The 16,140-nt window shown below is 45.3% G+C and overlaps 1 protein-coding gene across 1 annotated transcript in view; it reads left to right on the top strand.

Moving 5' to 3' along the window:
- The window catches only part of PHLPP1 (PH domain and leucine rich repeat protein phosphatase 1), a 225,997-nt gene that overhangs the window by 169,453 nt on the left and 40,404 nt on the right, over positions 1–16,140 (top strand). Inside the window, exons 7-10 of the mRNA XM_045005499.1 lie at positions 3,231–3,433; positions 5,455–5,515; positions 8,730–8,825; positions 11,980–12,135. Of these exons, the coding sequence (XP_044861434.1) occupies positions 3,231–3,433; positions 5,455–5,515; positions 8,730–8,825; positions 11,980–12,135 (516 nt within the window). The remainder of the gene's footprint in view (positions 1–3,230; positions 3,434–5,454; positions 5,516–8,729; positions 8,826–11,979; positions 12,136–16,140) is intronic.

Below are 16,140 nucleotides of genomic sequence, written 5' to 3'. Positions count from 1 at the left end.
AGACATGAAATAACTGATGCACTAGACAAACAAGTGGGCAGTAAAGGGGAGAGACCAAGGAACAAAAATATGATTCTGCACAGATTAGTTATCTGGACAGTACCTAGCCAAATTCACCATGTGTAATATTTTATTGATGATCTCACCTGTGTGTTGATCAACTCATCTATATAAACAACTGTGGTGGGGCTCCCCTCCCTGCTAGGTTGTTTCAAATTCTTATAACCGTTGGGAAGCATGAATTCACCCAGGAATCACTCTAGTGCACAACTCTCTCCCAATGTCCTTATTAGCATGAACAGAATCCCAGTGTAATTAAATACAGTCATTAGGAGTATGACATAAATCCAAAATGCCTAAAAGGAAGTCTCCCTTCATCACAAACACTCTAAGGGCCCCTCGGAGTCTCAGCCTCGGTCATGGATTGAGTCATCTCCTTCCCTTTGTATAGTAGCCAATTCTTACCGCATGCTTAGATTGCTCATTAGGCCAATCCCTGAGCCCCAAGTTCAGGTTTTTGGCCTGCTGTGTTCTTTTAGTGGTAGCATGTTCCCTCTCCACCACTTGGAAGAGAGCTAGCACCTAAGTAAGGATGGAATGTCCTGCCAGTTTTCTAGTCAACCAGGGCTCTGTGTGGGTGGAGAGGCCAGTTTCTTCAGTCTCTGTCCAATCCTAACCAATCAGGCTCTGGGGGAGGGACAGCCTTCACAGCACTGCTGCAATGTTGATGAGTGAAGGAGTGCGAGGTTCCAAACAAAACTGGATTTCAGAGTACTTTTGGTAACTAGGTTAATATAACAGAAATGTACTGCACACCACATTGTCACATAGCCCTGTTTCTTTGTAATGAAGAAGAACCAGTGCAATGATGGATCCATGAGAGAAGTATTCAGATACTGCAAAGGGATCCTTAATCTGTTTTTTTGTTTAATTACTTCTCTTTATGAAATTGATTTTTCACATCCATTATTAGAACTTGAGTTTTAATCAGAACCCTTTACTAAGTGCAGCTCATTTAGGAGAAGTCAGACTGGCCATTGTGAAAAAGGTGCAAGTCCTAGAAACACTCTACTCAGCACTAAGGAGGCCTCAACTGGAGTGCTGTGTCCAGTTCTAGGCACCATGCTTCAGGAAAGACAAAATTGTAGAAAAAGCAAGAGAGCAACAAAAATGATTAAAGGTCTAGAAAACATGACCTACAAGGAAAGATTGAAAATACTGGGTGTGTTTAGTCTAGAGAAGAGGGGTGACATAAGTCTTCAAGTATGTAAAAGGCTGTTATAAAGAAGGTGATAGATTGTTCTCCTTATGCACTGAGGGCAGGACAAGAAGTAATGGACTTAAACTGCAGCAAGGGAGATTTCAGTTAGACATTAGGAAAAACTTCCTAACTGTAAGGGTAGTTAAGCCCTGAAGCAAATTACTTAGGGAGGTTGTGGAATTTCTGTCATTGGAGGTTTTTAAGAACAGGTTAGACAAACACCTGTCAGGGAAGTCTAGAGATACTTAATCCTTCCTTAGTGCATGGACTGGACTAGATAGCCAATCAGTCCCTTCCAGTCCTGCATTTTTATGATTCTGTGGAACATATGGTATCATTTTCAGAGGTGCTAAACACCTCCGATAATAGGGCTAATTTTTTTTGTAAGGAGGAAAAAATTTGAAGGTTGGTTTGTACTCAAATGACCTTCTAGTTTTTTCATTCGATTTAAATAGCAATGACTGTATATCCTATGGTAACAGTGAATAATGTTGGATACACAAACTGCCAACCAGGAACCAACTCTTGTTATGACTGTTTTTTTGGGGTTTTTTTGTTTTTTTTTTTAAACTCATTGGTCATTTGGCAATGGGAAGAGGGAGGAGGAAGCTCTTGATCTTTAGGAGAAATGTAAGTGTTTACTGTGCATCCAGTGATCCAGTCCTATCCATGTAACGTCATTGAGCTTTTGCTGCCTATTAGCCAACCAGGTTTATACTGCTCGAAGTAAGGAAAATCGTGAAATCTATGATAGCTGTAACAAGCTCCGCTTTTGAACATGAATATTATTACTTGGTGGCCGTATAGTACAGATAGGCCTGAACCAAAATAGTGTGTCAAAATATCCTGAACTTTGGAAAAGTCTGCTGCTTGGGGCCCATCTGTCAGCTGCTTCCTTGTACCCCGAGAGATGAATATTACTTTTTTAATAATTAATGTAGTACTCCTACACCTTGAATGTTTTGTGTTGAATTTGTTCATGAACTGTATCTGCTACATGATATGTATAATGCTGCAATGAAACCAGGGGCAAGCATTTCCTGTCTAGTTAAAAACACCAATTAAAAAAAAAAAAGGTGAATATAGCTTTTTTCAAGTTAGGTTTCGCTGCTAAGGCAAAAATTGTTGAAGTGCACTGAAATCTTCTTGTTGCTCCTTTTAATAGAACTGGCCGGCTTCAATCTACTAACTGCTACATTGAAAACAGTAAGAAAGCAGTAAGAGCTGTTCTTGTCTACAGAGTGGGTTAGTGTGTGACAGACTGGTGCACTCTAGATTCATACCCAGACTTGCTGCACACTAATTCACTGGATTAGATAAGCCCTTACTTCCAGATCCTTTCCCCTCATTACCTTTTAAGTTCAGTACGCTTTCTTCTGACTCGGTATTTGGTTGCCTTGGAAGGTGGTGAAGTGAGATGTGAGTGACTGTGTGTAGAATTTAGAATTTTGGATCTTGCCTTTCAGTAAGTCAGACTCCCAGTATTTTCAGTTTCTCACTTTGTCTCCTGAAGTATGTACGGGTATCTGCTCAGGCAGTCCAGCCGACGATAACTATGGTTCTTTGAAGGCTAGCAGAACTGTAAAGGTTTTACTTTTCTGTGCTACTTCAGAGTAAATCACAGCAAGATCACCTTTATTGTTTTAGACACCATAATAATAGCACTAGCTCTTACATAATGCTCGGTAGATCTCAAAAGATTCTTCCAAAGGGGTCGGTGTTGTTATCCCAGTATAACAGTAGATAAGATAAAAGACCTGAACCATCCTGTTTAAAAGTATCCCAAAGAAGAGAGAAGAATAAAACAATTAAAACTGAAGTAGGTCAGGATCCTGAATCTTTTCATTTTGACCCAACCATTGGGGAATAGCTTAATTGGAGAGCAAAGTTTCTTTTCCTCTACCCTGCCAGAAGGGAGTGTGTAGTAACTGTGTACTAGCAACTTTTATTTTTTCCCTCCCTTTGCAAGATTGAATGTAATTAGGAGGCTGGTGCCGGATGAAGTAGACTTCCTGCATCATGTGACACAATTAGACCTACGAGACAATAAACTCTGCGAACTAGATGCAACAGTTTTCAACAACATCGAAGTGCTGCACTGTGAACGAAACCAGCTGGTGACCCTCAAAATCAGTGGATATTTTCTCAAAGCTCTTTATGCCTTTTCAAATGGTAAGGCTGTTTTCAAGGCTATCATGTTGAGGTCTGTCTTTTCATTACCTGGTTTTCAAACAGCCGAATGAATGCTTATTAAATGGAATACACATAATTGGGCTTAATCAAGGGATCTGTTGACGTGACCTTTGGGTAAATGAGAACTTTTACCTATATCATGTCAATGGTAATTTTAAGTTTCAAAAATTATGTTCAAATGACACTGAGGGTACGTCTTCACTATCCGCCGTATCGACGGGTAGTAATCGATTTCTCGGGGATCGATATATCGCGTCTCATCTAGACGCGATATATCGATCCCCGAACGCACTCCTGTCGACTCCGTAACTCCACCATCCCGAACGGCAGTAGCGGAGTCGACATGGGGAGCCGCGGACATCGATCCCGCGCCGTGAGGACGGTAGGTAAATCGATATAAGATACTTCGACTTCAGCTACGTTATTCACGTAGCTGAAGTTGCGTATCTTATATCGATTTTCCCCCGTAGTGTAGACCTGCCCTAAGTGGCTGACTTGAAGGACACAGCATCATAGAAATTTAGAATGAAGGTTGAAATTCCATTCTTAACCCTCCACAGTATACAATGTCAAAGGGGTCTTGAAAGTGTGAATTACCGTATATGCTATGTGTGTTGTATTGCCAAGGCAAGCTAAGGACGTTGTTTCTCCTTTCTGGAGGTAAGCAGTGTTTTAACAATTGGCCTTTTGGGTGACCTAGTAAAGTGGTATGTATTTTTATGAACAGATCTCCCTGCCTGTGTTGTGGTTAAAAAGTTACAAATCTTATGGTCAGTCAACATTTTGTTTTTTTTCCTAATATAGGGTATGCAATATCTTTCACCTAAACAGCTCCTCTGATTAAATTAAACAGGGAATAAAATTAATTGAATGGTCTTTAGAATTATTTATATTTATTAAAAACTACACAATTTCCACTAGTCACTTTGATTAGATTTGATTGTTCTAAGTAGTTGGTACTGGATACTTCACACTTTCTGTAGAAAGAAGGCTGTGTTTTAATGAAGTCACAGTTTTGAGAGATGTGGAAAGAGTCCAAGGAAGGGTCAGGTGATGTGTCTTCACGGCTACTAAAAGTTAACATGAATACAGCCATGTGCAGCGACAGATGTTGAGAAGCCTAGTGATTGTGACAACTGCTTATTTCAGTCAAAAGTGATAGGAAAGGACTGTTCTGAAATAAAAGGAAGGGACTCCTCACAAGTGGTTCTGGGTGAACCAGCCAACCTAACTTATTACTGTGCAATCTCTCTCTTCCTTCCCTGTGCATTTTTCCTACCTCATTTTACTGTTTGTAAGTTATAACTGAAGGTAATGTATTGTGTATGTACATCTTCATTTTAGAACACTCTGTAGGTTTAATTGTAATATGCATTACTCAGTGAGTTTCAGCCTTCATTCTGAATTGAGAATTTTAATATTTATTGCATAGGTCTTTAGTTTTAAAAACTTTATTAAACAACAAAAAGTGCTTATATTGTTAGTGGTACCTACTTGGGCTGCTTAAAAAAGAAAATCCCACAGGAATGCAGATACTCTGACATTGTCACTGAATGCTAAATTGAAGAATGTGCTTCATATCTGTGTGATCTGGTCGAGCACAGCACATCTAAGAGATGACCCATTCTGTTTGGGAGGAGACCATCTGCTCCTAGGTACCCAGTAACAATGATTCTATTCATTAGTGAAAAAGTAGCACAGATTTATGCCTGTCTGTGCTATCTTATTAAATAGAGATAGAATAAAGGAAAGAAAGCTAAAGGTTGGAGCTCTGGGTAGGAGGAAGTGGGGAAAATAAAATAATTTCAGTTAGTCACTTGTTTCCTTTTTTAAAATTAACGAAATACTATCTTAAATGGTTCATTTTGATTATTGTATTAAGTCTGCTACATAGCAAATACACTTCATATGCAATACACTCTGGCACAATCAATAAAGCTACATGATGCACTAAATGACTAGTTTGCTTTTCATGAAATTAGTTTTTTTTCTTCTCCCAGAACTTGTTCATCTTGATGTGTATCCAGTCCCAAATCATCTGACATCTATGGATATTTCTAGGTAAGAAGGATGAATAGCTTTCTCTTGCTATTTGTAGCATCTACATCAATCAGTTAAGTTCATGTGAAGTAAGCGAGGCTCACCTGTGTTTTACTGAGCATAAATACAGAATTATGGAAGGGCTGTGATGTTGCCTAAGAGGTTTCAGGAATTTTGAGTTTTATTCCTAGTTCTTCAACTGCATCCTATCTCTGGTCCTATGTACTGGGCATTCTGCCTGTTTCTCTTTAATTTTGTGATAAACCATACTACTGGAGTCACTTACAATTACTTTTGTATAAACTTCATTGGCTAACAGATTCCCTATCCAATGTAGATAGGCTGGATTCGTAACAGGGAGGTTTCTTGAGCGCTTCCTCTGTATCAATTTAGTTCTCTATTCAGCTCAATATTTAAAGCATGTGTTCTAGTGGTTTCCTAAACAGGGATGACTTACGGTTGTGCTGCTTTTTCAAGTGCTGGTCCTTATGTGTATTCCACACATGAGTACACGTGCGCCTGAGTCCAGAGATTTTAACAAGTGTCTGTTATCATCCGCACATAAGGGCTTGTAGATTTTAAGTAAATGGCCAGTTCCATCCACCAGTGCAGCTCTCGACTCAGTGGTACCGACGCATCCTCCTAAAGAACACAGCATGACCAGAGATGTACTGTTACCATCAGTGCTGACCATCAGAACTCCCGTCTTCTCTGGCCTAGCCCTCCTGAGGGACATAGCTACACTGGAAGATGATAGTACTTTGGTGTCCCAGGAACAATCTTACTTACAACCATCAGGCGGGATTGCCCCAGTACTGACAGCTTCACCATTACAAGAGCAATTTTCAAATTCAGACAAATATGATGAGCCAATCCCTCATTCATCCCCACAGAGAGAGAGCTAAGCCTGGACAGGTGAGCCAGGATTTATGGTTGCTATTGTTATGAACGTGACCTCCCTAGGAACCAATGGTTCCCTGTGCCATGGGGTCCCCCTCAAACAGTTGGCCCCTCTTTTTTGCCCTATTGGGGATCGTGGGATCCCTATACCAGACATCTAGGACACACCCAGGAGTCTTTCCAGTCCCCTCCCACTTGCTCCAGCAATTGGTTCCATTGGTGGAGGAGGAGGTGGTTGAACTGGGACGGCAGGTACCAACATTTCTGATGGGAGTTTCCTCTTCCCTGGATGAGACGGTCTCTCCTTGCCCCTCCCCTCCAGATGACCATAGGTAGAACCTACTATGAAGAGCAGCTGGTAATCTCCAGATATCTCTCAAGGAAGTCCAAGACCCACACCATTGACTGTTGGACATTCTGCAGCCTCTGGAGTCAAGTAAGGTGGTTCACCCTGTTAGCGAAACACTATTGGAACCGGTGGCGAGATTGGTCTGGCACACCCCAGCATCCTGCCCCCCACATCTAAGAAGGCTGAGAATTGCTCTTTTATTCCGGTAAAGGGAGCTAAATTCCTGTTCTCCACCCTGTTCTCAGCTCCCTGATGGTACAGGCTGCTATGAAACCTAATAGATCTCAATACTTAGACCACCCCATCAGACAAGGGCTCCAAGAGACTGGACCTCCTGGGGAAAACGTCTTCTCTGTGGGCTTGCAATTCTATCAGTTCCAATTACCAGGCTCTCCTAGCCAGGTATGACTTTAATAACTACTCTAGGTTGCCAGCCTTTCAGGACAAATTTTCCTCTGAGGACAGAGCCCAGTTCCTCTCCTTTCTAGAGGGCGGCAAGCTGGTAGTGAAAATGGCTCTTTGGGATGCAGCATCCAGCAGCTTGGCCACTGGCATTGTTACAAGGAGGGATTTGTGGCTGCAATCTTTGGGCTTCCCCAAAGAGATGCAGAATATATCAAATATCTTCCCTCTGCGCCCAACCTCTTTAACGCAAAGACTGACTCTCTCCACTCATTAAAGGATGTAAGGCCTATTTTCTGGTTCCTGATGATCAACACACCAGCCCCAGGGAGAAAGCACTAAAGACAGACCTATAAACCAAGTCCACCACCTTCTCCTCCTGTGCTTTACTACCAGCATCCTGCCAAGCCTCCCACAAGCAACAGAAGACTGAGGTCCTGCTTTCTGGCCCCCTCTACCACCACACCTGTGACCCATTCCTAGCCCACTGCTAGGAGCCTCTTTTGACACTTTAGTTGGGCCAACAGACGCTGCTTGTCAGTCTACAGACTCGGGTGCGTGGCGTGCATGTTTACCCACGTGTGGAATACAGATAGGGACCACACATATCGAAGAACCTCCAGTTACAGTAAGTAACCTCCACTTAAGTGCCATTAACTTCATAAAAACTGTTTAAGCCACTTGTAACCTGTTGAACATTTTAAATGGGAGCATAGCAGTAAATGAGCTAGCCTGGGGCTGTGGCCATCCGTTTTTAGATGTGCAAGAATATAAATCAGCGTAATTGGGTATCTAACCTTATTGTATGTGCATGAGTAAGTATGATTTACTGAAAAGTGCTGTTTGTAAGAAGTGGAAAACAAAGCATTAGTCATATTGAGGAATATTGATTTTGCAGTGACTTTGAAACTTTTTTATGACTTCATTTTTGTGTGTTATAATAAATTGGCATACAGTTAAGCAATGGGGCTTCTTTTTTTCTAGAGGAATATGTTTGATTTGGTATTCATGATTATATTTTTAAGGTAATTGATATTTCAGTAAAAATATGGGCTTGGTCACTATTTGCTTTTTTTGGGTTAAAGATCATTCTTTGAATAAATCCAAAGGGGACTCAAGCACACTGATGAGAAAGGAGTGTTGATTTCTATGCAGTCAAAAATATTGTTCCCTAAACTTAATTTCTGCATGCAGCTACCTTAAGTTAGATGCCTAGTTGTGTAGCTGAGTATTCAGTTAAGTGCTCGACAGGGTGTATATCTGTTCCTCCTGTACTAGGTGCTTTTACAGTTGCAAAGAGGGAAAGTATTCACAGTATTTGTGCATGAGTTTGAAAACTTAGTTCCTTCCCCATAATGTTTAGTTTTATAAAATAATTGGCTGCTTTCTCTTCTCTTACAACCAAAATCTTACTGTACTCAGTGTTTTCTCAATGGTGAGAGGATCTACAGTTCCCACTGGGACCTGTATGTGCAGTAGGCTTCGTGTGTGTTTGTGCATGTGTGTACAGATAAGTTTTTGATTGTGTTAGTAGCAGTCTTTAAGGACTACACCTTAATTTGATTCCTGTGTTCATCTCCATAGAAACCACCTGGAAAGCCTGCCTGAGTGGGTATGTGAAAGCAGAAAACTAGAAGTGTTGGATGTTGGCCACAATCAACTATGTGAACTGCCTGCCCGGTGAGTCCTTCAGACCAGGTTACGCAACTTGGGACAGGATAACCGTATTCAAAAATAATTGCTGATTCAGTGTTTAGTGTGTTCCATTGACTGACAGGCTTGTTTTATCTTTTGATTGATTTTATGTTTACCTCCTGAGATGTCATCATGCCATAAGCTTCAGCACGGCCTTTCTTCTTTACTTTCACGCAGAGAACAATGTCTTTGAATTCCAGACAGAAGTTCTAAAGCCGTCTCTGCAGCTATTCAGAGAGGAAAGCTTATTAAATATTTATAACCATAACTTTGCATGATGCTTTATAGATTCAGAAATTACAACTTAATGCTGTTCCCCTAGAAGCCCCAAACAAGGCTCCATGGTGCAAAGTGTGGTAGAAACAGAGCAATCCCTGCCCCTAAGGACATTACTCACCTAAGGGCTCGGACTGTTCTAGGTTTGTACGACAGTCAGCAATATTCTCAGGAAAAAACATGGGCCCTGCCCCTCAAGAGTGGGGGGACACGTGTGGCTCACAGGAGGAGGGTTGTCGTTACTGGCATAGGAAGCAGCCTGGAAAAAGACATAGTGAGCGTGGGAGAAGAGAGACAAGCAGCAGCCAAGTGGTGAGAAGAGTGGGTGAAGTGATGGAGAGTAAGGGGCAGATCCATAAAAGTGAGGATAAGTTCAAACTTCATATGGAAAAAGAGCCATTGTAGCAAAGAAGAGTGTTAGGGAAGCCAGAGAAGGGGTTATTTTAGTCCAGGTGAGAACTGTGGTGTGAACCGAGGACTTTGCATTAGAAATAGAAAGTAAAGGCAGAATTTAGAAATATAGGCTGAAAAGAATGAGAGAAGATGACTTGAGCAACCTATCAGGCTAACGTACTTACTGTTAATTCTCTAGAAATGCCTTGTTCGCATTAGCTCCAGTTGCCTTTCAGTTGTTGTTAGTTTTTGCTGTTATAAAATACATCAAGGCATACACAGGGCATCTTTGGAGATGAATGATTGGCTGAAACTAATGACTCCAAGGCACAATCTACATGCATCTTCTTTGCCCATCTTCCCATTAAATACCAGGAAATGTTTTAAACCTCAATAGCTCTTCCTGATAGCATATGCTTAGGTGACTTAGTGATATTATACTTATTGATGGGCCCACCCCAAAACATTGGCTCTGAACATCCCTGAACTTCAGGCAAGTTTGGGCCTGGATTTAAGCTTTGATGCCCATTCCCAAATGTTTTATCAACTTCGGTATAAATATGTATTTGGAGCATTCCCTACTGCCCCTTTACTCCTTCCCGCTCTCAAAGGAAACCTGGTTGATTTGTTTCCATATTGGACAACAGTGCCAGGACATGCTAAGTGGATGAAGAGCTCACTGTTTGGAGAAAGTTTTAATACTGTAAAAATAAGTGTCCATAGTTTGAATAAAGAGAGAGACTAGTGATTTTGCTGGGAGCCTGGGGGTTGCACCTAATTTGAATTAACTGCAGCAGATTGTCATTGCACTTACCTTTTTATAACTGAGATATAGTCCTTCAAGCTGTGGAGATTACACAGTCAAAATGGAGCAGAGCATACAAAGAAATGTAGTGTCAATGTTCCCCCACCTCCGTAACATGCTGGGCTGCCCAGCTCTTTGGGTAATCAGGTAGCTCAAGAAGCAAGCCAAAAAATTCTGCTTCGGTTCTCCCAAAATTGATTATATTTCTTTTTAATTTAGCTTCCACAGAAAATTTTAAATTTTCGACATTCCATCCTGATTTGGGACAGAAACTATTTCCAGTTTTCTTCCACATCTGCTACATTGTTTTGTTGGCCAGCTTTAGTTACTAGCTAAAACATTTTATGTTGACAACATTGACCAGGCCTATGAGAAACAAAAAATAGAAGGAAAATTCCATAATTCTTTTTCTCTTATAAGAGGCATTTTTGAACAAAATTGAGAGTTAAAGCAAAGCAGAACAAAACTACTAAAATAGGTTCAACAATTTCAGAGATACTTACCCCTATTGCTGAGTCGTCTTGGCTAGAGAAAGTGGTGACATTGATTTGTATCCATAATTACATAATGCAAGCCCTCATCTTCCTGAACTGTTGATACTGGCGCTCACTTGTAGTGTCTGACTACATCTGTCAAGGGAAAAGCCAGCATACTTAACTGATTACTTTGGCACACTTGCCCAATGACCTACAGTGGCACTGCATAATAATAGTTGATGCATTGGGGGTGGGAGGGAAGGCAGGATTCTTTGCGGATGTATGGGTCTCGTGTGAAGAGGGGGAGGAAGGTTTCCACTAATGCTGAGTAATATGTGAATCTTTGCTTGAAAGCAAGGTCAAAAAGAGGCATAGTCATCTTTTAATTAAAACTGTATAGTCACTGGAGCACAGGGCAGATGAAGAATAATCTTTTTTTCTTTTGATTTATTCCTGTTTAAAATCGAAACTTGGTCTTTTTTGTGTTATCGGGCTTTTTACGCCCAATATCTAAATTCCTTTAACAATTTTTGTAGGAACAATTAGTGGTTTTGACTTGTAGTTTACCAAAACAAACCTTTTATCCTCGCTCTTCCCCCCCCCCCAAAAAAAAAGGCAGTGAGGGGAACTTTGGGCCATCCGCAGCTTGTAAAGCTCAAGATAGAAAAGCGGATTAGATAAATTTCATTCCCTATAGAACTGGAAAGGAGGCTTTATGTTAGTCTGGTATTAACAAAAAGAAAAATGGAGGTAGGAGGGGAAGTACAGTGGATTATGAGTCAGCACATGATGAGTATAGTGCTGCTACTACTACTTTTCCAGGGTGGTTGGTGTTCTCTCACTTTTTTTAATCCTTCATTATCTGGAGAGATCCCACAGGTTCAGCTTTCTGAAGTCACTGCTGGTAATTACCCACTTCACCAGTGACACACTCTCTAGGAATAGCCTGTGGAGTGATTTGATTCCTTGTCCCTTCTCCTCCCCCAAATCTCTCAACATTCATCCATTTTCTGAGAGGTTGGTGGGGTGTGGGAAGACTCTTGTGGATTATTAAATCCACTCTTCTGCTAATCAGTTTTTTATGAGCCAGTTTTTGAAACAAGATTTGGGTCCCCTATAAAGTAGTAGTTCTCAGTGTGTCCTTATCTAATTTAGATTTATTAATTTTTGACATTTTATTTTTTTTAAGGTTGTTTTGCAGTAGCAGTTTGCGTAAGCTGCTGGCAGGACATAACCAATTAGGAAGACTACCAGAGAGGTTTGAACGAACGCAACTAGAAGTCCTGGATGTGCAACACAACCAGCTCCTTGAGCTCCCATCGAATCTTCTTCTGAAAGCTGACAGGTAAATAAAAAAAAAAAATTTTTTTACATGACAAACCTGTTTCATTTTATTTCTTAGTTGAAAGGGTAATCTGAGGGTCCCTTAAATTGAAACCTGTGAGCCTTCTGTGCTAAGAACAGATGTCCTGTCTAACCGGCTAAAACATAAATAATTTTTTAATTCTGGTTTTCTGCTCTCATATGCTTTTTTTGGTCACTAAGCTCCCACAGTACCTCTACCTACAAAGTAACGTGTGCCATTTTTTGCTATACATTCCCAGATATGTTAGCAGCAATTTCTAAATAAATTTTAACCCAGAGTGTGGAAGCTTCTATGTGAATCAAAAGCCAAAATGTATGTATTCCTTTCAAACAAAATAAAACCTGTCACATAAGATTGTCAAAATAACTGACAGTGGTTTCTTCTGTTCCTGCTTCTGAAATTTTCATACCTTTGAGTGTTTGTCACTAATTTATTTGGTGACATCACTTGATTTGATTTCCTCTCCCCCCACCTTTATTTCTGTGCTGCAGCTTTACATGCCTTGGAGTCTTTGTAATTGTGTTTATGAATCGGAAGACATGGACTTCAAAATGTACTTTAATTTGTGTATGGTCTAGAGGCACGAAGAAGTATTTTTAAGACATATTTGTAGCATCTGAGTGAGGCAGATTTAGAGGTCTTTGATGGGACGACCTGCTTAGCTTTTTATATTTCTTGTACCTTCATGATTCAACAATGGTCATAGGCTTACTGGTGACATCAATGCTGCATGTAATTTGACATGCAAGACTGTTTAGTTCGTTTTCTAAACTATGACAATAGAATGCACAGCTACTGGTTCTCCTTGGGTGGGAAACCTGCACTGTTAATCTCACTGTCATTATTTAGACAAGACTCATTACCAAAAGATTGGTAATGAGTCAGTCAGAGGGATGCCCTTATTTTATGCTGTAAATCTTTTATGAAGGCAGTGTTATGTCTTCATTTTCACGGGCTCGTTGTGTGAAGGTTATAATGCTACAGGTTTGGTTGGAGATGCAGTTTGCATATAAATTCTAAACTTCAGTAATTTGCTGTGGGAAAACTGTCCTTTAGACTAAAACTTGTAATGCCAAAAGGTTAATTTTCGTTAGGAAAGGTTTCTTCTATGCTTGGGCAACTTGAACAGAACTTCCTTCTTTGTGGTTTTAAGGAATCTTTCAAATGTGCTTGTGCTGGGAGCTGAAATGGAGTTTTGATTTTAAAAGTTTGATTATTGCAGTATGCCCTCCATATTCAGCACTATGTACGCATCAGGTTTGCTCAGTTTATTCCAATGTAGTTGTTTGATATTATGGTTGAAATTTTGCAGCCCTCAAACCAGTGATGAGCTGCCAAAATCTTAACAACGGGTTCCCTATAAAAAGTTCTGATTTAACAACGGGTTCCCTATAAAAAGTTCTGATTTAACAACGGGTTCCCTATAAAAAGTTCTGATTTAAGGGATGTGCGACAGCATGTATTTTTTGTACCAATAGGGTTACCATACGTCCATATTTTCCCAGGAGGTGATTAAGAACCGAAAAGCCTGACATGTCCAGGAAAATACAGATGTATTTTAACCCTACCTAAAGTTCTTTTTTAAAAAGATGGGGCTGAACTAGAAATGAGCTCCGTTTCACATGTGTGGGTGGTGATCAGGGACAGTCTCAATTTTTGGGTCTTTTTCTTATATAGGCTCCTATTACCCCTCACCCCCGTCCCGATTTTTCACACTTGCTGTCTGGTCACTCTAGGGTGTGCACATGTGTGGGTCCCAGCTGCTCCCTGCCCCCCCCCCCCTCATTAAAGCAGGTGTGCAGGGTTACTGCCCTGGGAGCTGCAGGGCACCAGTGGATGTGGGGCTGGCTGCAGATAGGGGCGTGGGGCAGGGCTAGCTGGAGGCAGGGAGTGACACGGGCTGGCTGTGGGCAGGTGATGCAGACGGGCAGGCTGCAGGTGGCTGTGGGCAGGGGGTGGCTGCGGGCGGCTGTGGGCAGAGGCTGGCTGCAGGCAGGGGGTGGCTGTGGCGGCGGCTGCGGGCAGAGGCTGGCTGCAGGCAGGGGGTGGCTGTGGCAGGGGCTGCAGGCAGAGGCTGGCTGCGGGCAGAGAGTGGCTGTGGCAAGGGCTGGCTGCGGGTGGCTGTGGGCAGGGGGTGGGGCAGAGGGCGGCTGGGGGCAGGGGCTGGCTGGGGGCAGAGGGCGGCTGGGGGCAGGGGCTGGCTTCGGGTGGCTGTGGGCAGGGGGTGGGGCAGGGGGCTGGCTGGGGGCAGGGGGCTGGCTGCGGGCAGGGGGGTGGCTGGGGCCGGCTGTGGGCAGAGGGCTGGCTGCGGGCGGCTGGGGGCAGGGGGCGGCTGGGGCTGGCTGGGGGCAGGGGGCGGGGCAGGGGCTGGCTGGGGGCAGAGGGCTGGCTGTGGGCAGGGGCTGGGGGCAGGGGGCGGCTGCGGGTGGCTGGGGGCAGGGGGGGCTGGGGGCTGGGGGTGGCTGGGGCTAGGGGGTGGCTGCGGGTAGCTGCGGGCAGGGGGTGTGGCAGGGGGCGGCTGTGGGCAGGGGGTGGCTGGGAGCAGGGGGCGGCTGGGGGCAGGGTCTGGCTGCGGGCAGGGGGTGGGGCGGGGGTGGCTGGGGGCAGGGGGTGGCTGTGGGCAGGGGGCGGCTGGGGCTGGCTGGGGGCAGGGGGTGGCTGGGGCTGGCTGGGGGTGGGGCAGGGGCTGGCTGGGGGTTGCTGGGGGCAGGGGGTGGCTGCGGGCGGCTGTGGGCAGGGGGTGGCTGGGGCTGGCTGCGGGCAGAGGGCGGCTGCGGGCAGAGGGCGGCTGCGGGCAGGGGGCGGCTGCGGGCAGGGGGCGGCTGCGGGCAGGGGGCGGCTGCGGGCAGGGGGCGGCTGCGGGCAGGGGGTGGCTGTGGGCAGGGGGTGGCTGGGGCTGGCTGCGGGCAGAGGGCGGCTGTGGGCAGGGGGCGGCTGTGGGCAGGGGGCGGCTGGGGCTGGCTGCGGGCAGAGGGCGGCTGGGGGCAGGGGCTGGCTGGGGGCAGGGGCTGGCTGTGGGTGGCTGGGGGCAGGGGGGTGGCTGGGGCTGGCTGGGGGCAGGGGGGTGGCTGGGGCTGGCTGGGGGCAGGGGGGTGGCTGGGGCTGGCTGGGGTCGCTGGGGGCAGAGCGCTGGCGGGGGCTGCATGCGGTGGCTGGGGGCAGGGGGCTGGATGTGGCTGGCTGGGGGCTGGGGGTGGCTGTGGCAGGGGGTGGCTGCGGGCAGGGGGTGGCTGGGGCTGGCAGGGGGTGGCTGCGGGCAGGGGGCGGCTGGGGGCGGGGCAGGGGCTGGCTGTGGGCAGGGGGCGGCTGGGGGCAGGGCGTGGCAGGGGCTGGCTGGGGGCAGGGACTGGCTGCGGGTGGCGGGGGGTGGGGCAGAGGCTGGCTGGGGGCGGGGGGCGGCTGGGGGCAGGGCGTGGCAGGGGCTTGCTGGGGGCGGGGGCTGGGGCAGGGGCTGGTGGCGGGGGGTGGGGCAGGGGCTGGCTGGGGGCGGGGGCTGGAGCAGGGGCAGGGGGCGGCTGGGGGCAGGGGGTGGGGCAGGGGCTGGCTGGGGGCAGGGAAGGCGGGGGAGGGGCGCAGATACTCACACCGGGGGGGGGGGGGGGTTGGGAGCAGCAGGACGCAGCCGGAGCCCCAGGGCCAGAGGTCCGAGGAGCAGCAGCAGCAACAGGGCCAGGAGGCAGCTCACATGGCTCGCGCAGCACAGCGCAGCGCCCCCCGGCGGACAGGAGGAGGAATTACAGGCTTCCCAGGCAGAGCCCATCAAAGCTTCCCACGCAGGGAAGCCAGTTAACAAGCAGTTCTAAAACCGCTTCTAAATTTAACAACGGGTTCATGCGAACCGGTGCGAACCGGCTCCAGCTCACCCCTGCCTCAAATACACAATTAACAAGTTGAGAAACATAATAATATGGCTACCAGGGCAACTGTAATTTATTGCAGTAAATTTAACAGCCTGTATAGTAAAACAAACTATTACCTATATTT

The sequence above is a fragment of the Mauremys mutica genome, chromosome 2 (genome assembly GCF_020497125.1).
Source record: "Mauremys mutica isolate MM-2020 ecotype Southern chromosome 2, ASM2049712v1, whole genome shotgun sequence".
NCBI classification, from domain to species: domain Eukaryota; kingdom Metazoa; phylum Chordata; order Testudines; family Geoemydidae; genus Mauremys; species Mauremys mutica.
This window is presented reverse-complemented; position numbering and strand designations above follow the sequence as displayed.